Genomic DNA, 21,645 nt, shown 5'->3' with positions numbered 1-21,645 from the left:
TTACAGTCTAAAATTAGCACAGGATGTGGAAAGCCTATTGTGTAGTATACTGACATTTAAAATGAGCATTTGAGTCTTAAAAAACAACATGCAGTTTGTTAAGTTGTTTTTTGCCTTCAGAATTTAAACAGTATCGTGTTGCCATCTAGCGGCGACAACATGCCTTTACAAATCAACCATGCTTGAGAGTCAGCCGTTTAAAATAGACGACGGCTGCGTTTATTTATTTTTTTAAATTAAATAAAAAAAAAATATATATATATATATATATTATTCAACCCCTTTTAGTTTTTCAGGGTTCTGAGTTTCGTTTTCTCTTTCTTTTTTTTTACGTGGACGAGAAACCAGAATCCAAAGTCCGTCGCAGGTTGTTCTCGTACCTCAAATCTCGCGAGATCTCCAGTCGCTTCCCTGACTGAGCTGTTGGAGGTGACGGAAGATGGCAGCACAGTCCCACCTGTGAGGGCTTCAAGTTGGAGGAGAAATGGGCTTAAATTGATGAAAAAAATAGGTAATTCCATCATTATTTCATCTATTTTGCATTATATGCAGGTACGTGTTGTTTTTGAACCAAACAAAATGTCTATTCTACTTTCTTATTTTACAGTTATAAAAAATCTTTTAATTGTCGCTAACCTAATTAGCCTGATGACACTTTCTTTTTTCCTCGTTACAGAGTATTTATATGATAAGTCGACCTTTACTTAGTCTAATGTTGAAAAGGATAACAGTGTAACAAATTAAGCTAACGTTTCATTAGAAAATATCACTTTATCTTAGCTCTTAAGTATTTTAGGTTGACTTAGATTACAAGGAATAAGACTCATATACAAACAATACTTTTTTGTTTTTCTCTCCCTTTTTAGAAAATTTGTGAAGTTATTAAATATGCAACACAAATAAACAAACAAACAAAAAATCAGATGTTTGTTTATTTTATGTTAATCTTTATCAAACAGACACAACTTAGAAATAAATCATTTGGGTTTTCTTCACTGACCTGCCTGTTTGTTTAAAGAATATTAAAAGTAGACTACGCCAGAAAAAATAAAAGAAACAAAAGACAATATAGTTCCTAGACAAGACAACTAACAGCATACTGAGAGATTGTATAACCAGTGACAGATGAGACTGTCACTAAGGGTGAGTTTGTGTCAGACTCCAATATTTAAAAATATGGAGTTGTTTGTCAACTAAAGAAACACCTTTAATGGAAAATTGCAAAGTGGAATGCTCTGCCTTTTATAATCTCATTTAAAAACACATTTTAACACCATGTGAGATGTTGATTGTGACCTCATTTTTATTTTATTTGTCGTCTTACATGTTTGGCTTCTGTTTGGAGTTGGTCATTTTTGCAAATCTCATGTCTCTATGTACCTCCTATCCTCCTGCTTGAGTTTGTCTTTTACGCTCTGTTTTTATTGTACGGCCCTTTGGTTAGCATAGTTGTTGTTTTAAAGTGCTTTATAAATAAAGTGGTATGGTAACTTAGGTCTCAATATCTACAGTTTAAAATACTGAAGTGTTTTTGAGGGCTGGTCTGGGTGGTCAGAAACCACTGCTGGATTCACGTGAATTTGGAGTCATCAGGTGGGACTATTTGAGAAACCGTAACGCTATCATGATAAATAAAGCCACATGGTCTTGGTGGTATTTTAGAGAACCGTCAACATCAGTACGGTGTGATTTTTGCATTCAGAAATGGAACCCATCTGTATTTTACATAAAGAGAAAGCCATGCATCAACTATTACCAGAAACTCTGCCAGATTCTCTTTGGCTACAAGCTCATCTCAGACGGTCAGATGAGTCCAATTTTGAGCTTTCTTGTGGAAAATTTGAGCGTTTGGTTTTAGGTGCCATCACTGAGTAAGACCATTCAGGCTGGAATCAGCTGAACAGGCAACAAAACACGTTAGTGTTGTTATAGGGATGCATCAGTACCTACAGAGAGGGTAAACCACAAATGTGTAACGGTGCCGTTGATCCAGAAGTGTGATTTAGATTTATTTTAGAAAAGCTACCATGAAGGTGAATTCCTATACGAAGGGGTTGTGGTTATTCCAACAGAATAATACCAGACGTCAAACTGACAACGTAAGGAGTAGACGAAATGTGTGTGTGTTACTGGTCTGCTTGGAGTCCAGATCGGCTTCCTGTTGAAAATGTGTGGCACATCTGAATCAGACGATGATGACCCTGGACTGCTGAGCAGCTGAATTCAGCAAGAATCGAGTCGAGTCAGCAGATTCCTCTGCTAAAATCACACAGGTTAGGATTTTAATAAAAAAATGAAGGCCGATGTAACACAGTGATAAAGATCTTTTTTTCTTTTTTGCATAATAATGGCATCATATTCTACAGTGGTGTACTTTCTATAAAAAAAAACAAAACAAACATTGGAAATGGTCAGCAAAGACATTAAAAAATGCACTTAAATGTTTTATTCTTCTGTTTTTTAGAAAACTATTTAAACAAATCAGCAACTCACAGATTTACATATTTGTTGCATCTTAGAGAACTTTATAAATTTCATGCATTTGTGGTTTGTACGTAATCAGAATCAAACATTAAAATATTTCCTATCACTTACCGTGAGGAGCCCAGAGCCCCTAATTGACAGCCGCGAATTGGTCATGTTAGGTCAGAAGACAAGAAGAACGACAAGATGACATTGTGTGCTCATTACCTGAATGTGCATGAGCTAATGGAAGTGTGTGCATGTGTGTATGTGGTTGGTAGTGAAAAGCCGCGGTGGGATCTGAGACTTGTGACAGTGGTAACAGCAGCGCCGGCTCAATCACTAATTGACTAATTTAGGTCACTTGTTTGACAAAAATAAGAGGGTTTTTGTTCGCGCTAACTGGGCGTTTGTTTATTGTAAATAACAGGCCGACTGATGAGGCTGGCAACCAGCTTCAATTTATCCCTTCTTAATGGCCTGCAAGTCTGTCTGTTAGAGGAGCTGCACAAAGGTGGATGTAACTGAGAATTTACTGCACTGCTTTGATCTGGGAATATCTGCCTTTTTACTCACAAGACTCAGCAACAGAAGGAGTATGAGTTTGTACCATGGCCTGGTGGCGAACGCTTCTGTTGGGGCCTGATTTAAAGCGCAGAGCTTTATTATATTCTTGCACAATTACTGTTCATAGTTACTGGCAACCAGAGGATTGTAAAACACCAGTTCAAAATATATGTTAAAGTAATCAGTCAAGCATCTGGTGTTTCTTGCATTGTTATCCCAATTTTGTTATGGAACAGTGCCAAGTGTGACAAAACCTTTGCACTCAAGGGTCATTTTTTTCAAAATTTATTACTTTTGCTTCAGTGGTAAGAAATGAACCCTTGTGCTACTGGAACAATATTAATTTCCGGAGTACAGATGTTTTGGGACCTTTTGTTGAGCACAATCTCAGCGTAGTGTTTCTGAGTAATTTGCATTAAACAGATGTGGAGCATTATGACCTTTTTTATCATCTGATGTAGTGTTTCGGTCTCCGTATAGATTACTAAATCAAATCTGAACTTTAGGATCAAATTTTTCTGCTGACCGATAGGTGTTCCTGGGTTCGATGAATTGGGAGCTGCAATGAAAAGTTAGCCGTCTTCAAATCACCAGCAGCATTATTGTTGTAAAGATAACAGCGAACATGTTGCTCAGTAAATTGTGCAAAACTGCAACATAAACATTTAATCTTAAATGCAGTTATTGCCATCTCAGTGGGAGGATTAGTTAGTCTTTTTAACACACTCCTTTGTTCACCATTTCAATAACGTCATTAACAAATAGGTTTGGCTAAATTTACCCACAGCCAACTGAAATCTGTATGAGGCTGTATAAACTCGAGTTAGGTGCTATTTATCACATTAATTGGCTAATTAAATGGGTGAGTTATATAAAACATTTGCTCTAATTACACAATAACAAACGAGTGTGGAGAATAAATCATTAAAAATCCCAAACCCTTGGAGAGAGCGTCTACTTTTTCATTTGCATGTATCCCAATTTCATATCCCTACTAGCCTGCGATTGAACTTGAGCTAGTGAAAAATTCAGCCTCCGCACACGTACCCCAGTGAGACGGTTTCTAATGAAAATAACAGCAAATAAATAAATAAATTAAAAAAAAAAAAAAGAAGAGAGAAACAGAGAAGGCACAGACTTTAATGATTGCATTTGGGTTAGGAGTGACAACAGAGAAGAAAATAATGAGAAACATAGCTTGGTACTGACAAAAAGGAGGAGTGGGTTTGTTTTAGAATGCGTTCTGAGATCTGGCTGTCCCCCAAATGATGCTGCACCTCCTGAGTTACTCCCCCTCGTTAACCTGCACCCAAACTGCGCTTCTGCTGCTTCTTACCCAACATGTCTGCTGTTCTTTGACTGCTCTGCAGCTTGGCTATAATGTCTTGGACCAATTTATATTCATAAAACCAGCATCCTAAACTGCTTCGAGACCTGATTTTCCTACAGTAGAACTAACTAAGACATGCTTGTGTGTAAGAATTACTCTGCTTTCATTTTGTTATTATTAGGGCTGCCAATGCATTGAAGGAGCCTCATTACTCTTCCTATAAAAACTTGGCAGTCAGGGAGTGACAGACAGGTCTGTGGTTACCATAGTGACCATAGTGAGCAACTGGCAGCAACTTTAGCTTTATTTAATCTTTATTTTACCCCTCTTATACAGATCATACATCAAAACGTGGGTATTTTTTCTTAACTTAGATTATTACAAAGTCATGTTGGTATTTAGGGAGCAGCTGCTTTGGCACTTTTCAAAATGGCTTCAGAAATGTTCTAGTTTTCACTTTATTGTTCTCCTTTTTCATGTTTTTAAACTTGTAAAAAAGTTAAAGGTTTTACTGTGAGCCTAGTTCGTCTTGTTTTATTTTTAGTGGGCTTTTTGTAAGTTATTGAAGTCCGTGGATTCTGTCTCTTCTGCTAACTTTATTGTCGAAAACCCGGAGACAATTTAAATGGAATCAGAGAGCGTCAGGGTAAAAAGCACAGGGGTTAAAAACAAAAGAGTGAAGGACAGATGTGAATAAAGATGAAAGCTGATTTGTCTCTCATTTCCACTTTAACTAGGTTTTCCCAGAGCGGTGAATAGCCGTGCTCGTGTGTGTGTGTGTGTGTGTGCTGGGTGGTCACGAAGATCTGGGATCTCGTCTCTCTCCGCCTTCCAGGGAGAGAAAGAGAAAAAGCACACGCAGAGAGAGGAGCCGGGACAACACATGAACAGTAGAGAGCTGTCAAGCTGCGAGGAGGAGAGCAGCAGAGAGACGACTCAGTCTTTTCTTGGAATACATTCTCCTCTTCATCTCTGAAGCCCACACACACACACACACACACACACATCAAAAACAACTCACAAACAGACTGTGAAGTGCTTGTGTCAGAGCTGCTCTTAGAAGAGGCAGTGAATTATTTTATGGATTTGGACTTGCTCAAAGCGGAGACACTTGGATTTGGACTGGTTTGGATTTTAACATCTTAGTGACTTTACACTCTGAGAGGATTCAGACTTTGCTTTTATAGCGAAACATTTTAGAAGCTAGGGCTTTACCTGAATTTAAGAGGTTTACTTTCGGTGCATCAGTTGACCAAACCCAACAGGTTAGGACCCGGCGTGTGCGATGAGGAGGAAGATGTATTGGCTGGTGTCGGTGGTCCTGTTTGCCCACTTCGGAGCCACTTTGACAGGAGCTTGGAGAGCATCTCAGCCAAGATTACAGTTCACATACTCCGGTAAGAGGCACCATGTGCTTTCAGTGTTTCACTTCTGTCTCATACATCTGTTGCTCTGTTTTTCTCCACCTACACATGCAGGTGGAGGGAATCACACGCTGCTTTTTTTATTCTTCTGTTCATGCCCACACATTACGTGTTGTGCGTAGTCAAAATGTAGCATTGTTTATCACATATTTTTACCTCTATTTTTGTTTGTTTCTTCCCAGTATGTCTGTAACCACTTTTACTGGGTCAGTCATCCTCCAGTAGTCTTGTTTGGGTGTGAAAATGTTTCTTGATCCCCTGCCCAGCACAGCCTCGCCTCTCTCTGCGACCACTTCTCAGACCTATAACACCTAATTGTACAGTGAGCATTTAAAATGTTGAAAATATAATGAGAGTTTTAGGACAATTTGGAGAAAAATCACATTTTCTTGAACATCTTTTTCATGTGATTGCAACAATATTAGTCTGACTCTAAAGACAGAAATCCAATATGTGAGGCAGAATCTCTAAAAACTGAGTTAGTAGCTGATAAAAGTAGAGCTGAAATATTTCAGATAATCCTGAATTATTTCAGCACGTTAAAAAATTCCAAGGAAATTAATGAGAAGTGATGACAGTTTGTGTGATTATTTGAGTGTTCTTCTATATTTTGCTGTACTGAGTTTGTTTGAAAGCTATCAAATCTTCTAACTAATTATTTTTTTTCCCCTTTAAATGTTTTCTGTAATAGTCAAGCATTGTAATTGTAAGCAAATTTCTCAGAAGACGTTTTACTGTTTTTCTGAATTTCTATGCTAGGAATAGTTTTATTTACAGTGTAGTCAGTTTTAATGGTTAAAAGTTTTTCCAAGACAACATGAAAGCTAAATGATCTCATATGGGCACCATTTTATTCCTTTAAACGTATTTCCTCTGGGTTGACTGCCAACCTCTTGGCAATTAATATTCTCGACCAAAGGCATCCTCGTGTCATAAATCGTCTTTGTCAGCACAAACCCTCTCCATCATGGTTTGGAAGTGTCTGTGTCTGTTAGTTTCAGATATGGCTCACAAAGAAATAATTATCAGATGGCAGAAATCCCAGAGCCAGATCCCACCTAATTAATTATTTGTTCGGCCCTGTTGTGATCTGTTAGCTGTGGTGAAATCCACGCAGTGGTTGCTGGAAAAACCTGGAGAGGCTTGTCATAAAATGGAAAAAGATGGCCATAACTCATTGAAAATAAAGCTGTTTATTGTTGCCCCACTGTATGTTGCATTCATGTGCTGAACCTGAGCGTAGACTCTGCCAATAATAGGTTGACGTGTAGATTCAGCCTATTAAGGGTTGGTGTGGTGCTGTATCAGCTGTCAATAGTTTATGTATTAATGCTGTGGGAGCAGCAGACTGGGTTTCCCTCACTGGAGAATAGGAGGATTTCAACATGATGTATGTGTGACAGAGGATGTATTTTATGCTCTTGGATTTGTCCTGAAGGATTCTACTCCACCAAAAAGGGTTGGACTTAACACTTTGACCCACGCTGGGAGTCTTGTTGTTTGCGTATAGCAAACGTGACGTTCACACGTAATGAGAAAGCAAAGGTCTGCTTCTTGTAATTAAAACAGGATTTGGGATTTTATCATTTGCCCCCTTAGCTCTATTTATGGCAAATAGCCTTCACAGTAAAAGGATTTTTGAAGTGCCCAAGCTCTTAGTTACACCAAGGTAAACTCAACTTCCTTTAATCTTGTTCACCAGAGCCACTGTGGAGTGAGAAACCAACAGATCACATCTCTTTGCATAAGCTGAAACTCAAAGAGACCACGCTGTAGGTAGCATGAGGCTGGATTTGACCAAATATGACCTAGAAAGGACAGAGAATGGAAGAAGACAATTCTCAGATGGGAATTTGTCCCTAATCAGACCTGAATGTGAAAAATGTGAAAAACAGCTGAAGTAGTTAAAGAGTGTAGACGTGAAAGCATGTCCCATGTCCCATGGGTGTCTTTGTGTGTTGTCAGGTATTAATATGTTTGTTTAAAGGGTTTGTATGTTTCTGCACGTGTTCAGGGATGTTTTAAGATAAAAGCTTTTATATGAAGCTATAAACAGACCTGCTTCAGCTTCACGCTTTGTGTATTCTGCTGCCTTTGGACAGCAGAAATTCACGAGTGTTTTTTTTATCTACAATGGCAATATGCTCATCTTTGGAGGTGAAATAAAAAAGTGTGAGTGTTAGAAAAAGGATTGTGATGTCCACTTCTGTTGTGTGTGTGTGAGTGTGTGTGCTCTTTCGCTCTCTCTGTGGGAGCTCTACACTTTGGTCACTTCCCTTCTCATCACTCCAGAGCTTTTACTCAGACAGAGGGCGGAGACTTTTTTTTTAAGAATAGAATTACTGTGATTAGAAAAGGATTTCAGCTCCACTTAAACACTTCGACTTTGACTGTGTCTGACAGTCCAAACACTAAACATTTTGATTTTCCTTGATCTCTGAAACTTACGATAGAAGACTAATTGAGAAAAAAACAGTGGAGTCTGACATTTAAATGATGTGTTTCAATGCATCACTGAAAAACAATTAACTTCCCTAAAGATTTGTGAAGCAGAAACTAAGCACAGCACAGTGTTTTGATTGGGAGCCGTAAAAAGTAAAATAAGGAAAAGAGCTGACATTAAAACTGCAAAGATGATTAAAAAAAAGAAACTAAAGGTTAAAAGAATGTCCTAACCAAATTACTTTTCTTTGAGAGCAATAAACCTTGTAATGAACTGCAAAGCATAGAGCATAAGAAAAATGATTAGATAAAATCAAAACTAAAGAAAAGAGTGCTGACATTATCACTAAATTAACACTTTATAATTGACTTTACAAAGTAGACCTTATTGAAGAACTTTAATAGTAAAATATAGAATAGAACTTTAAAATTCCAATCATTTTTTTATCCTCCTTTTAAAAATTGGAATAACAGGATCAAAATAATAAACAAGCAGAGATTTGACCTGTGTCACCAGAATGTTAAAGTCATTCTAATAGAGAGTTTATCCCCAACACAACATGGGTAAAAAAAATAAAGTCCACAGCTCATTGTGTATTAAAACATTCTCCGTCTATATCAAAACACAACTAAAACAATTGTTTAATTGTGACAGTCACCCATTTTCTAAAGCTTGAAGCTTCTTTCAGTCAACAGGCAAAAAGTTGTTTTTTGTGTCCAAAACCTAAATTTTAATTACTTTAATATTTGTTCTACTTTAGTTCGAAAGCTGAAAGACTTTATTTATTTATTTATTTTTACCAATATCAGTTAATTTCTTTGTGGCAGTGCTGACTATTGTGTAATCTACAATCATAGCAGTTAGGAGACATGTAATCATGGCGAGTTGATCTCTTAGCTACAGGTCCATTAATAATGTGCTGGATCACACTGCTTTGTGTAACCTGTTTCATCTCACAGTTCCTGGCTTAAGAGACCTATGCTTTACCCAAACAGGCCACTAGGCCCCAATCCAGCTAACATTAAAAACAACAGAAAGAGCAGAGACTAAAGGTAGTATCTCAGTCGGCTGTGACTGTTGGGAGACTGGTTGGCGGCTCAGACTTTACTCAGTAGTGCCAGAAAATAGGCAAATATTCTGCTGCATTCTCACTGATTTCTGAGTGTTTATGACCGAGTGACCAGAGAGCTTTGCGACCACGTTTTCTGCCAGTTTTTGAAAGTCAGAGCCTATTTTTGCGTGCATGACTTGCAAAACTCTATTCTGAGGCTACAGTATTCATTCTCATCAGATGTAATAAGAAAAAAAAGATAATAATAAAAATCTAGTTGTTTTCTACTTCAACATTAGGAACAATTTTACTCCAAAATTTTTTTCAGCATTAAAAATTGCCTCAAATTTTCTTGACAAATACCTAATATTATGGCTTATTATTCTAATGTCTTGTTGATCACATTTAGGCACAGACTGCCAATGAATGAAACATGAAACTCTGCGATGTCCAAAGCTGTTGGCAAGGAGCCATTAGAGGACAAGATGAGTGGGAGAGCCGGTTGGCTGGGCTTTACTTTCAGCTCAGCAAAGGTCCCCATCCTTTTGTGCTGTGTTCTTTACTTGTTATGATGTTTCCAGCAAAACAAACATAAAAATCAATATGCTGCACCAAATAGCAGAGAATAACTCAGTCAGGTTTCCAGCACTTCTGCCGTGACATCACAAGCAGGACTTCACATTTTACAGTTTATCCTGGGATGCTGTAAGGGAGGGTTGAATGTCATGCCAACCCCGGTGACTAGGTCGACAAGAAGATTGATATGATGTTACCAATCATTTTGGTTTATACCTGCTGTAGTTCTAATTTAAGGACTTGAATTATCCTTGGAACAAATTGACAACAAAACTATAATCACCCTTGATGATGTGATGGGACTCAAACCAGGGGTGGAAATTAAACATTCTGTCCACCAGCCATAGTGGCTGGTGGACAGAATTTACCAACAAGTCTTTAACTGTGTTTATTCCTCTCATCATGGACAACAAGTCCTGTGAATTTGGAGACATTTGTTCTTTTTTTGCAAAAGTTACCAGGGGGGAACCAAATATTTCAGCCGTCTGAAATAATCGGTTCCCCTCTAAAACATGGGACAAAAATAATTTACCAACAACTCCATAACTGTGTTTATTCCTCTGTATTATGATATTATTAGCACATTTTATTCTTAAAAGAATGATGTTTTTTGTTTTTTTAATGAGAAATATTTGCCCCTCTAAACAATTCTGTTAATAGATAAGTCATTATTTATTTTATTTATTAATTGTTTTTGTCCACACAGTCTATATTGTCCATAACAGAGTCTGCCTGTCTATCTATCACGCTAGCAAAACAGTGGGTTAACTTCGCCAAAACAAGTTGTTTGACCTTTCACGGTCTCCGTAGTTCCCTTGCAGCGCGAGCACAGCGTGTGTGTGTTGATCAAATTCACCCGCCACTTCAAATATTTACCCGCATTTGGCCAGTGGCGGGTGCTAATTTCCACCCCTGAATCAAACCCATAATCCCTGGCTTAGAAAGCCAGTAATTATCCATTAGGGCAGTAGGCCACACTTGTTGCACAGTTTAAATTTTTGTATGTTGTCGACATGGTGACTGTCCTTGACTTGAGTCACACTCAGCTGATCACCTGTCCCTCACACTCGCTGGTGAACCCCCAGTGTGGAGATTGGTGGAGGTTGTGGGGACTACAAATTGTCGAAGAAAAGCCTGCACTTTAGAAATTCAAGAGTCTGAAAGAGTTGGGTTTTCATCTGATTACAGGTTTAAGCAAATAATCCCAAAAGTCAGCTAATAGGCAGAATATTAGTTGAAACAACTTCAGAGAAAACTCAATGCTAAGAAAACACTGGTGTTGATTTTTTCCCCCCCTTTTTCTGTTGTGTTAAGGCCCCATCATGCTGCTAAAACCTGATCTAGAATAACCTCAAACCTGCAATATCTGATTTAGGATACTGCATCATATCCTGTATCTTTCTGATTATCTCTATGAAAATCTAAAGAATATCAGCACAAAGCAGCAATATAGGATGAAGAAACAAGGTCCTCACCAACTATGCAGTCCAACAACAAGGTGCAACAGTTCCTTTTTCTTTCCAGCTTTACTTTACTTTTATTTGTTTTAGAGCTAACTAAAGTGTATAAAGTTTACACATCCCAAACATTCAATATTAATCGGTGTTGTAGACAGGAAGTAGAACCTTTTAATGTCGGCGAATTTTGTTTTGTTCTGGTAAGTGTAATCAGACTGACCAGACAGCTTCATGTGTCCAGAAAAAGAGCTTAGAATACTTAAGTACATGCTTGATTAGCTCCAAGCCCCCCCCCACCTATCTTCTAATGACTAAATTATTCCGGTTATTCACTTAAACTTCTTGGCTAATAAGCAGACACACTCTTTCTAGTAGTATAATGAGTCTATTATCCCAGCCATTCACTGAATGGTAGTGTGATTTTCTTGATGATAAACGGCAGTCAGAGATAGCATCTCTCTACCACACACACACAGACACACACACACACACACACACACACAGAAGACACATTTTTGTGCTGTGTTTTGTAAAACGTGGACATATGAAGAACCCCACATACTAGGACTGTATGCACAAACACAAAAACATGACACCTTGTGAAAAACAAATGAAAACGGTCACCTACTTTCATACTGTAAAAATTAAAATGACTATGACTGGTTTTATTTGTGCACATAAAAACACAACCAAGTGAAATGTTCTACACATTCTTTGTAAACACTCCATGGGCACCACCTGCCAAGTTTACAGTATAAGAATAAACTCATCTGTACTGTCAACAAATGGGACTGTGGCTGGTTCATCAAGTCAGTTTGAATCTATTAACTCGCGCTGGGGCAGAGTCATGTTTTATTCATACAGCTTTCACTTCTTGAATTAGTTCGCCAGAGACATTTAATGTTAATCAGTCACAGGAGAATATTCAGATTACATGAGGTTTTTCTTGGGCATGAATAGAGACTTTAATACTTTACCTGCATAGTGCTGACATCTCATAATAATTGTGTAAAGAGTTGCCCTGCTGTCTCTTTCTGGACAAACACACTAATTGTAATGTAAATGTAGGATATTGGGGCATTAGCATGCAAATTGCTTGGGTGTTTTAAACAGATTAGTTCATCACTGTCTACATATACATACTGTATTTATTCAGTTTAGACTTCATTAGAGAAAAAAAAAGTGCTGCACTAAACTACATTTACCATATATCTTAATTTCCATATGAATGATTTTTGTGAAGGATAAAGTCAAAGTAGCTCCCAGGCAGTGGCATGAATGTTAATGTAAGAGCAGCTGTTTTTCTACATAACCCAGATGTATTGTTGCGTTTCAACAAAGTAGCTGTGTTGTCTTGCAGATACATGGTTCTGCACTTTTCAGTGTTTCTGACTACTGTTAGTTTTAAACAAATGCAGGCAGATTATCAAAAGAAATCAAAGTCTACTTCGACATATTTACCTCAACGAGAGGCTTTTCTTGTTTTAAGCCTGTTATTAAGCTCTTTCTGTCTCATACACCCATTCTGCACCTTAATGTGGAATTTATTTAAGTTTAAAACATTTTGATAACCCTATAAAATCCTTTATAACCTCATGGCCTTCTTTTTTAATTTAGTTTGCATAATTGTAAAGTATTTAGAATGATACATAAACTTATATTCTATTTGTAAAAGTGAAACAGTTTATTTTTTTAATTGCTATATGAGATGATACATTGATGTGTGAAACATTATCCTAAAAAAGTGTCTAACTATGTCTGGCTTGTTTTGCACGTCCCTTAACTTTCTCCAACTTTCTCCTTTTTTCTGTGTGTAGTTCAGTAATAAAGCACAAAGGCTTTTATACAGTATTAAAAATCAAGAGATATTTCATTATTCATTTATTCTTTCAGATCTGTTTCTATCTAGGCCACTGTTTTCCAGGCTCTGAGCTCAGGATGCTGCTGAGATGTAGATTCACTGGGACCATTATCTAGCACAAAATTTGGATATTCGGTTAATAATTTTAATGTAAGCGGTCCCCAGTGGTGACACTACTATTACTTGTTACATTTTAAGTCAAATGGCAGCTCATTTCTTATCCCACATTTCCCAAAAAATGATTCAAAGGCAGCCTCTTTTACTGGAGGAAGTCCTAATTTATGGTTAATCACATGAAAATATGATAAAATGTAAAGTTCTGTGTATCTGTAAGCCTTGTCATTAGTGAAACTTACATTTTGAGGATAGTTGAAAGCCCTCACTAAATGTCCTTGCGGTTAAACATTTGGTATATCAAGTCTTAGTAACTACCGTTCATATAAAGTTTAATGCTTGAGGCTTTCTCCGCTTTCTGGACAGAGACTCTGAAAGGAAACCTTGCTTTGGCAACAACAACCCCTGACAACCGTGGACATCCAGTAAATTTACCCTAGAGAAGTTTCTGATGTTAATATCAGAAGTTATCTTTAGCCCAGAGCCTGTAATTAAAGAACAATTTACCAGCTTCAGATTTTTTCCATTTCCCTCAAGTATTAATTTGCTTCAGTCCAACCTGCTTTTAATATCATGGAGCTGTGTTTCTTACCACTTTCGCCCTGATTCCTGCTGTTCAGAGTTATTTTTTTTTTTTATAACATTGCATTCGAGGCATTTCAGAAAAGTTTTTACTACATTTCAAGTTCTTTTTAAGCTGAACAGAAATTAAACTTTATCTCTCTGTTTTCTTAAAGTAAGACTGGATGAAAAAAAAGGAAAAAAACTAAAAGGCCACAATAAAAGCAAGAATAATACCAGCATATTTTAATGTGTTGGCACTTTAGAGTAAATATGTCAGTGAGTCATAAAAAACTAAAAGGTCAACGTGTATAAATAGCAACCACAATCTAGATATCTTTTATTGACTTTATTTTCAGCCTTTTACAAACTTATAGTTCCCCACAATTTTTGTTACACTTTAGCTGATTTAAAGAGTTTAATCCACAAAGGCACACTTGACTTTTTGGGCAACTGGAAACCAGAAGTAGATGGAATCAGCAGTGCTGGACTCACTCTGATCATTAGTTTACCTCATTATCTGTAGATTAGGGCGAGCTGGAGACGCAGGGCATGGGGGTGTGTGAAGATGGAGTGGATACTCAGAAGTTCATTTGAAATAACGTATATTTATTTAAGTTTATCCCAAAGTGATTTATCATACGAAGACATTAGACAGGAAAATAAATGCATTAATTCCATCTCATTTGAGTCTTTTCATACATGAACACGGAAAACGTTGAGGAGACTGTAGAATGTATTCTGGACTTATTCCACAGCTGCTGTTCACACGTGTACTTCACTGCAGGAGATTTTCTGCTCTCACAGCAGGAAATACAAGGGAGGAGGGAAGAGAGAAAGCATCTGTCTAGAACTTACAGAAATCAGGACGAGATGCTGAAAGTGCAGTGTGTTTTTTTTTAATACAAGAAGCATGGAGGAGGCTCCTGTGTTGGTACCAATAGCTAATGAAGCCGAATGTTTACGTACCATCAACAAGCAAGTGAAAAACCACGTACATATAAACAGACACTAGCTTGGCTAATCAAATTAAAGAAATTATTAAAGTACTAGGATGGTGAAACTTCAGATTAGTGCTCCACCCAGAATTAAATATCTGATTGTTAACCTTTGATGTTCCAAAGCTGATGTTCCCATGACTGCTTACAGAAGAAGAAACCACAAGAATCTGATCCTCTCTGTTATTCTAGTGATGGAAAGATCAGACATCTGCAGCAAAAGGTTGAAAGTCGGACTTCCTTTTCCTGTTTAAAAGAAGAGAGGATGTAGAATGACTGATAGGGAGCTTTATCATCTAGCCTGACTTTAAAGCATAGATTCTTCATAAAACTGACTCTCAAAGTTGACTGTAAATCACAGTGGACATCATGATTACCCATTACCTTTACAGAGCAGCTACTATTTTCATGAGTGCCCATTTGTGAAATGAAGGGATGTTTCATTGCCCATTTTCCTGACCAATGCTTTACGTCTAAAATGCTTTGAGTTCATGCCAAAAAGTCAAAGTTTAAAAACAAAAACGGTAGCAATTTTCCACTTGGATGCAGACATTTGTAAGCTGTAAAGTATTTCTGTTTTGATGCAGTAACTGAAAACACACTGCAGTGATTTTTTTCTGAGCATTGCCAGGCTGGTATCATTTCCACTTGGCTCATGTACACTGCAGGCTTATAAAATTTCAGCCGCAGCAGCGAACAAAAGCTGCAAAATCTGAAGAGCTGCAAGTTTGTGTTCAAGTAAGAGGATGACACATTATTGACAAAAGAGAGTAAATGACCAAGTATCAAGAAAAAAGTGGCAGATTTGTGTCACTTACAATATATTTAAGATGCTTTTTTATACAGTGAAGGGATCCAAGAAAATGTAGTATTTAATTAACTTTTTTTTTGTTTGTTTGTTGACCTTCACATCACATTTTTGTCCAACTAGTGGATAGAAAAGGGAATGGGACTGTATTAATTGGGCCAAAAGAGGTTGATTTTGGTTAAGAATGAGAGTCTGACTAGAAGCTCTAAGCAGAAGAAATGATTAGGCATCTGATGGGTTTTCCAAAAATGTAAATTTACTGCTATGTTTGGAAATAGAAAAACATTTAATAGTAAATAAATTAAAAGAGAGCCTTGAGTTCAAAACATGGGGTTGTAGTGGGGCTTAATTTCATTAACCAGTGATCAATACATTGTTTTACTTAAGTGTTGCTTTGGCCTCTGCTTTCTTTTACAGATAATACCTAATCTCAATAGAATCAACTTAAAAAAGCTTTACAATCTTAAAATTAATTTAAAAAAATGAACATGGTTGATGGGTTCATCTCATTTGAAACATGTCTACGTAACTATGGCCAAGACATGTGAGCAACATTGTTCTGTGTTGAGCAGCTCTCACATAAAACTGCATGGAACCATGCAAATAAAAGAAAAGAAAACAACCTTCTCTTAGACAAATAGGAATAAATAATAAAAAAAAATTGGATCAAATGTAAACGGTGAGCTGACTGTATTGTGTGTATGCTGCAGCATCGTGACCCAATCCGAACAGTCTGATGATGATGAATAATAGTTTGTTGAAAGGTTAAAGGTCAAGCTGTCCACGTGGGTCTGCTCTCTCGGTGACACAGTCCAGACATAGTATGCCTGTGTCTTTGGCTATAATTCTGCTGTGGTATGTGTGTGTGTTGGTTCTCGTGTTTCCATGTGAGGATTTGAGTCTAAGTGAGAGTTGAATTGTGTGTATATTTTTATATTATTTAGGCCAACATGTCCACAGTTGTAGTTCCAAAAGTGCAGTCAGGCCTTACAAGAAGTGATGAATTTGACACGTTGAAAGATTATTCTCGCCATTTATACACAAAAGAATAAAATGCATTACAGCATTAGAGTTCTGATATCAATCCAAAAGTGGTTCAGTGTAAAGAATTGGACTTCAGGAGCAAGAATGAGTGCTGGATTTCTAATTTATGTTACATCCTGTGAGGGGTGCGTCTGGGAAAACTTAACAATGTCCCAGTAAGAAAAAAAAAAAAAAACATGTCAGAATTTCAAACACTATGATTATCTGTTGTAGATTCTGCCACTTTGTCACAGCAGGAGGTTAAAACACCAAGGCAACCCACTTCAACACATTCAGACACTTTGTGAAAGACATACTGCTGAGGGTTCTTGGCACTGAAACACATTAACAGTGAGATTTTATGTGGCCATGAGTGTTAGAAATGATTTCTTGTGTGAGCATGTCTCCACATGAGTGCCCATCTGTGTGCCTATAGGCTTTGTTCCCAAGCTTCTGCAGGCCTCCCACTGTAATTGCACCAGTAATTGGTGAAGTGATAACCCCATTTCCACAGGAAATGTGCCCCGGTTTCCTTGCTCCCCCCCCCCACACCCCCGCTCCCTCCAACACTACCCTCCTCTTGTGGCGCAGCCAACAAAGTACTCCCTTTGGGAACGTTGCACCAGACAGCTAAAGTTCCCTGGGGCTCAGCGAGCAGACAAACAGACTGACAAAGACAGATGCTCACAAAGACACAGACACAAGGGTACACACATGTGTAGGTTCCTAATGCTCTCAGATGGACAATGCTTTAGGCTGTAAGAGTATAATTGGATAGATTAATGATAACAAGAGGCTTGTGAGTGTACTAAGTAAAAAACCAATGTCTTGGTGTAGAACTTTCCATGAGAAAAATAGTGTTGGAGTCTCATAAAAGAGAGAACATTTGTAAAAGAAACTTTTCTTTCTTGCATTATTCTTTCTTTGTTGATCTTATTTGTCTCTCATGTTTCACTGCACAAACTTCTGCAAGGCTTGCAATGATATTCTGTTCTACTTGAAATATGCTGTAAGTTCTAGACTCAGTATGGAAAGTTTCCTCCTACAAACTAATGAGTAATAAAGTGTAAAACAATCCAGTCTTGCCTGTTTGCTGATGAAATCAGCACATGCCCTACCTCCCTACTGAGACCAGTACATCGTCTCAGCCCTGATACGATCTGGTAATGCCAGCATGGAAAACCTGGGCTCACATACACCGTACCATATGCCAAGAGGATTATTCCCTGACACACTGCTTCTTGTGATGTTATGTGTTTGGGCAGTAGCAAGCGTTGTCCCTGCACACTGGCTCACAGCCTTCCTCTTTCTGACAGTTACAGGTGGACTCAGACCTGAAATATCTCTGAAAAACAAGCGTAGAACCTGAACATGGGTACACAAGAACATGAATATTTCTTTTTACCTTCTTGACCATACAAGTAGACATTTTTTGTTACTTTCTAATCAAATAACCATCCCATATGGAAAAAAGATGATTCCGTTCCAGATTTGCACAAAAGTTTTTCAAGAAGCCAAATGCTATGGCTGATCATTTTATGAATTTAGGCCAAAAGCAAGGATGACAGGGAAGTTTCTGAAGTGCTGCAACTCTTACATTTAATACTAGTTGATCAGGGCCATACAATTTTTTAAGTGACTTAATTATACAACAGTGTGTGATAGTTCTATGAATAAATATTTTTTTTATTGAGTCCTTTGGCTGATAGTTGCCAGAGTATAGTAATCTGAAACTTAGAGCAGGTTGAGCACTCTTTCATCCACCAGTGCAAAAGTAGAAAATTTGGTATGAAACTAGTCATTTAAGGAAAGGTTTTGAAATGGTGGAGCATGCCTAAAGGAGGAAACCATTTCACTTTAAGACCAGTTCTCTAAAATTGCAAAGTAGGACATTGGCCTTGGCAGAGGATGAGCGCTGAAGCTATAGTTGAGACTGGAGCGTCTGTTTAGGATGCTTCAGGCATCTTAAACTGTTGAAGCAGACACCTGAAAGCTGAGTAAAAGCTACTCAAAGCTGGTTTTTAGATAAGTCACCTTCACATTTTATTACATTTAGTTATCCTGATTTTGGTGACTTTCTTGCCTGAGCAACTGCTTAACTATTTTGATAAATCATGTTAGAGGTTAATGAATTAATTTGAAAACATTTTGTACCATATGATTGTTGTCTGCGCTGCACACCATGTAGCAGATTAAATAAAGCATTCAGAGCTGATGATTAAGGCAAGATAAATTGTCTCCGAGAGCTTGCACAGAGGAAACTGTGGTGTCTTTTCATGTGAAGCGCCCTGAGACGCCTTTTTTGTGAGTTAGTGGCACACAAACAAAATGAACTCATAAATCAGAATTTTTCAGTGCAAATGAGCTCAGTCGTTTTGATGTTTGTACATTTGTGTGAAAAAACACTTTAGACCAAATTTTACATTTGGAGTCATCATGAATCATTAAAAAATCTTAATCAGCGTCAGAAAACAAATTAATTAGTGCAAAACAGAAGATTCATCTCTGATTGTCATCCAGGATTACCTGCACAGCTCAATGGAGTCTTTGTGCTTGTATCTAAGTATCTGTTTGTCTATGGGAATGGTAGCACGCAAGATGCAATGAAGTCTAAGCATGCAAATTTGTGTGCGTGCGCGTGTGTGTAAATGAGTGAAAGTTGTGCTTGGCAGGAATGTTCTTAGCTGCATCACACGCCACACATTTGTTCTAATCACATCGAGGTCCATCAGAGCTCCCATGACCAGCAGCTTATAATCTAATGTTCACCGTGAATGAAAATATGCACTCACTGACAAACACATGCATTCATACACACACACGCACACACACACACATATAAATGAACATTATGTAAACCAAACACTTAAAAAGGCAATTATGGTCAGGGCGACACATGTACTAACATAAAGGAAACTATTCATGCGCAGAGAGTGTGTGTGAGAGTGCATGGACCTGTAGGATTTGCCTTAGCATGTCTGTTCCTTTACACCATAACCTTTTTCATCTTTGATTCCCAGCGGCAGGAGTCAGAGGCCAATTGGCTCTGATCAGAGGTCAGCACCCTTATTGACCCTCCTGTCAACTTGATGCTGATAAGAGCCGCTGATCTCGGCAAGCGTGGGTGCGTGCATTTGCGAGTGTGTGAACAAATTCAGCGTTTTCCACTGACCACTACTAACTGTTACAACTGTCCAACTACCCAGAGCACAACTTTGCATTTTTAGCATTTCTCAAACTTTCATCACCATAAAGGAGGAGTTACAGGGTTTTGTGTCAAACTAAAGATTTTCCTGCAGCATGTAGAAGTCAGCTAAAATATAAGTAAATTTTAATGTGTTTTTACTCTGAAAACTCATCACACAGTGCTTTAAGCAAAAAATTTAAGCTTGAAATATTCATCATTTTGTCAAAGGGACATCTGTACCTTTGCTACTGGCAAGAACATTAAAGTCAGCGAACATTTTAGAAGTCCTTATATGGCCACTCAATAAAATTACAGACTGCAGGGCAGTTTGAAGATAAAATATTCCTTTTTCAAGAAATATAAACAGAGAAGTAACCATACATTGCCCAGCCTCCTCGCAGATGGTATTTACAACTTCTATACTGTTAAACCATTTTCCCCCCACAGTGTAAAATGATGTCGGATGTTTTCTTATTATTTTTTTCTTTTATCTCCTTCTCTTGTATGCCACATAAGATTTGGCTATTTCGGTATCAAATTTTTTTTTCCTTTCAGTGTGTTTTAAAGACATTTGGGAGATGTGAGTTGTTTGGGGGGGCAAAAAAATCAATTTCAATTCTGAGTTTTTAAAAAGGCTGCCAAATTGGAAAATGGATTGCCTGTGGGCCAATAAAAATCGTCAAGTTGCCTCTGATTGATGCTGAAGCTTTAATTCTTAACATTTTGACTGGGATTTCTCAAAGCACATGTTCAGAACTTATCATAGACTGTGATGGGAATGTGTTGACATTTCATGAGCATGTTTGGTTAATGATGATAGAAGATTCCAGTCATGACAGCTTTGTCTGTAATATGCCCAAGAGCACAGCTTACGCTTTTTGTGTTGGAAAACATGTCCAAGTGTGTGTGGCTGGAGGGGCACCACCCCCGTCTAAAAAAAATGGCTTTGATGTCTTTGAAACACTCCATTATTTTAAATGGCCCTGTGTGTGTTAGCAGAAGTGTTGTAGAGAGGTGTTGGCCAAATCATTCATCTCTGTGTGAGACAAGGGTGGCAGTGGGTGGAGGGTTTGGAAGTAAGGCTAAAAGGCACCCCTCAATGTCCACACCCCCCAAATTATGTCGGCATGGTTGCTGTAACCAAGGCAACTGTCCCAAGAGTTAGGGTGGAGTAGCTACAGCTGGCGTTTCATGACTGAGTATTGGGTGCTTGTGTGTGTGTATGTTTCTTTTAACTGAATAAGAGCCATTCATCGTTGTGATTTTAAAATGGGTGATGATTGACAGGGGCAAATTTTTTCATTATATGCTGCTTGAGTGTGTGCATGTATTGTTGCGTTCAAGAATAATAATGAAAAAAAAAAATAGAATTGTAGTCACTCAAAGAAATGGCAAAATCTAAATTTGTTCCAGTATTAAACATGTGATGCTGACTCACAGGTTTCAGCCAATTTGCACATAGATGTGTGAATATAATATTTGGGTAAGTGTTAACAAAGCCATGATAGGTTCTCTCTTGCAGACAGTGTCATCTGTCTTGCCTCAATATTGATTTATTGAACACAAAAGGAGCATACATCAGCCTGTCTGACCCAATCGGAACCTGTGATGGTACCAGATGCTGAACGCTGCTGGTATTTTCACTGCAACAGTGGTTTCACGTTCAATTAAGCTGAGTTTTTCCCTCATATTGAAATAAACAAGGTTGTGCCGCTCCTGTAGTGCACATGGTGTAATTTGAGTGAAGTGCTAGATGCTTGAGTAGGCAAAGAAAGACATGAA

The 21,645-nt window shown here is 37.9% G+C and overlaps 1 protein-coding gene across 1 annotated transcript in view; it reads left to right on the top strand.

Annotated features, from left to right (window-relative positions):
* The first annotated feature begins 5,645 nt into the window (after nucleotides 1-5,645).
* sema3h (sema domain, immunoglobulin domain (Ig), short basic domain, secreted, (semaphorin) 3H) overlaps nucleotides 5,646-21,645 on the top strand; it is a 55,028-nt gene continuing 39,028 nt past the window's right edge. Inside the window, exon 1 of the mRNA XM_017411354.3 lies at nucleotides 5,646-5,757. Coding sequence (XP_017266843.1) covers nucleotides 5,646-5,757 — 112 coding nt within the window. The remainder of the gene's footprint in view (nucleotides 5,758-21,645) is intronic.

This window comes from Kryptolebias marmoratus, linkage group LG8 (assembly GCF_001649575.2).
Source record: "Kryptolebias marmoratus isolate JLee-2015 linkage group LG8, ASM164957v2, whole genome shotgun sequence".
Taxonomy (NCBI): Eukaryota; Metazoa; Chordata; class Actinopteri; order Cyprinodontiformes; family Rivulidae; genus Kryptolebias; species Kryptolebias marmoratus.
This window is presented reverse-complemented; position numbering and strand designations above follow the sequence as displayed.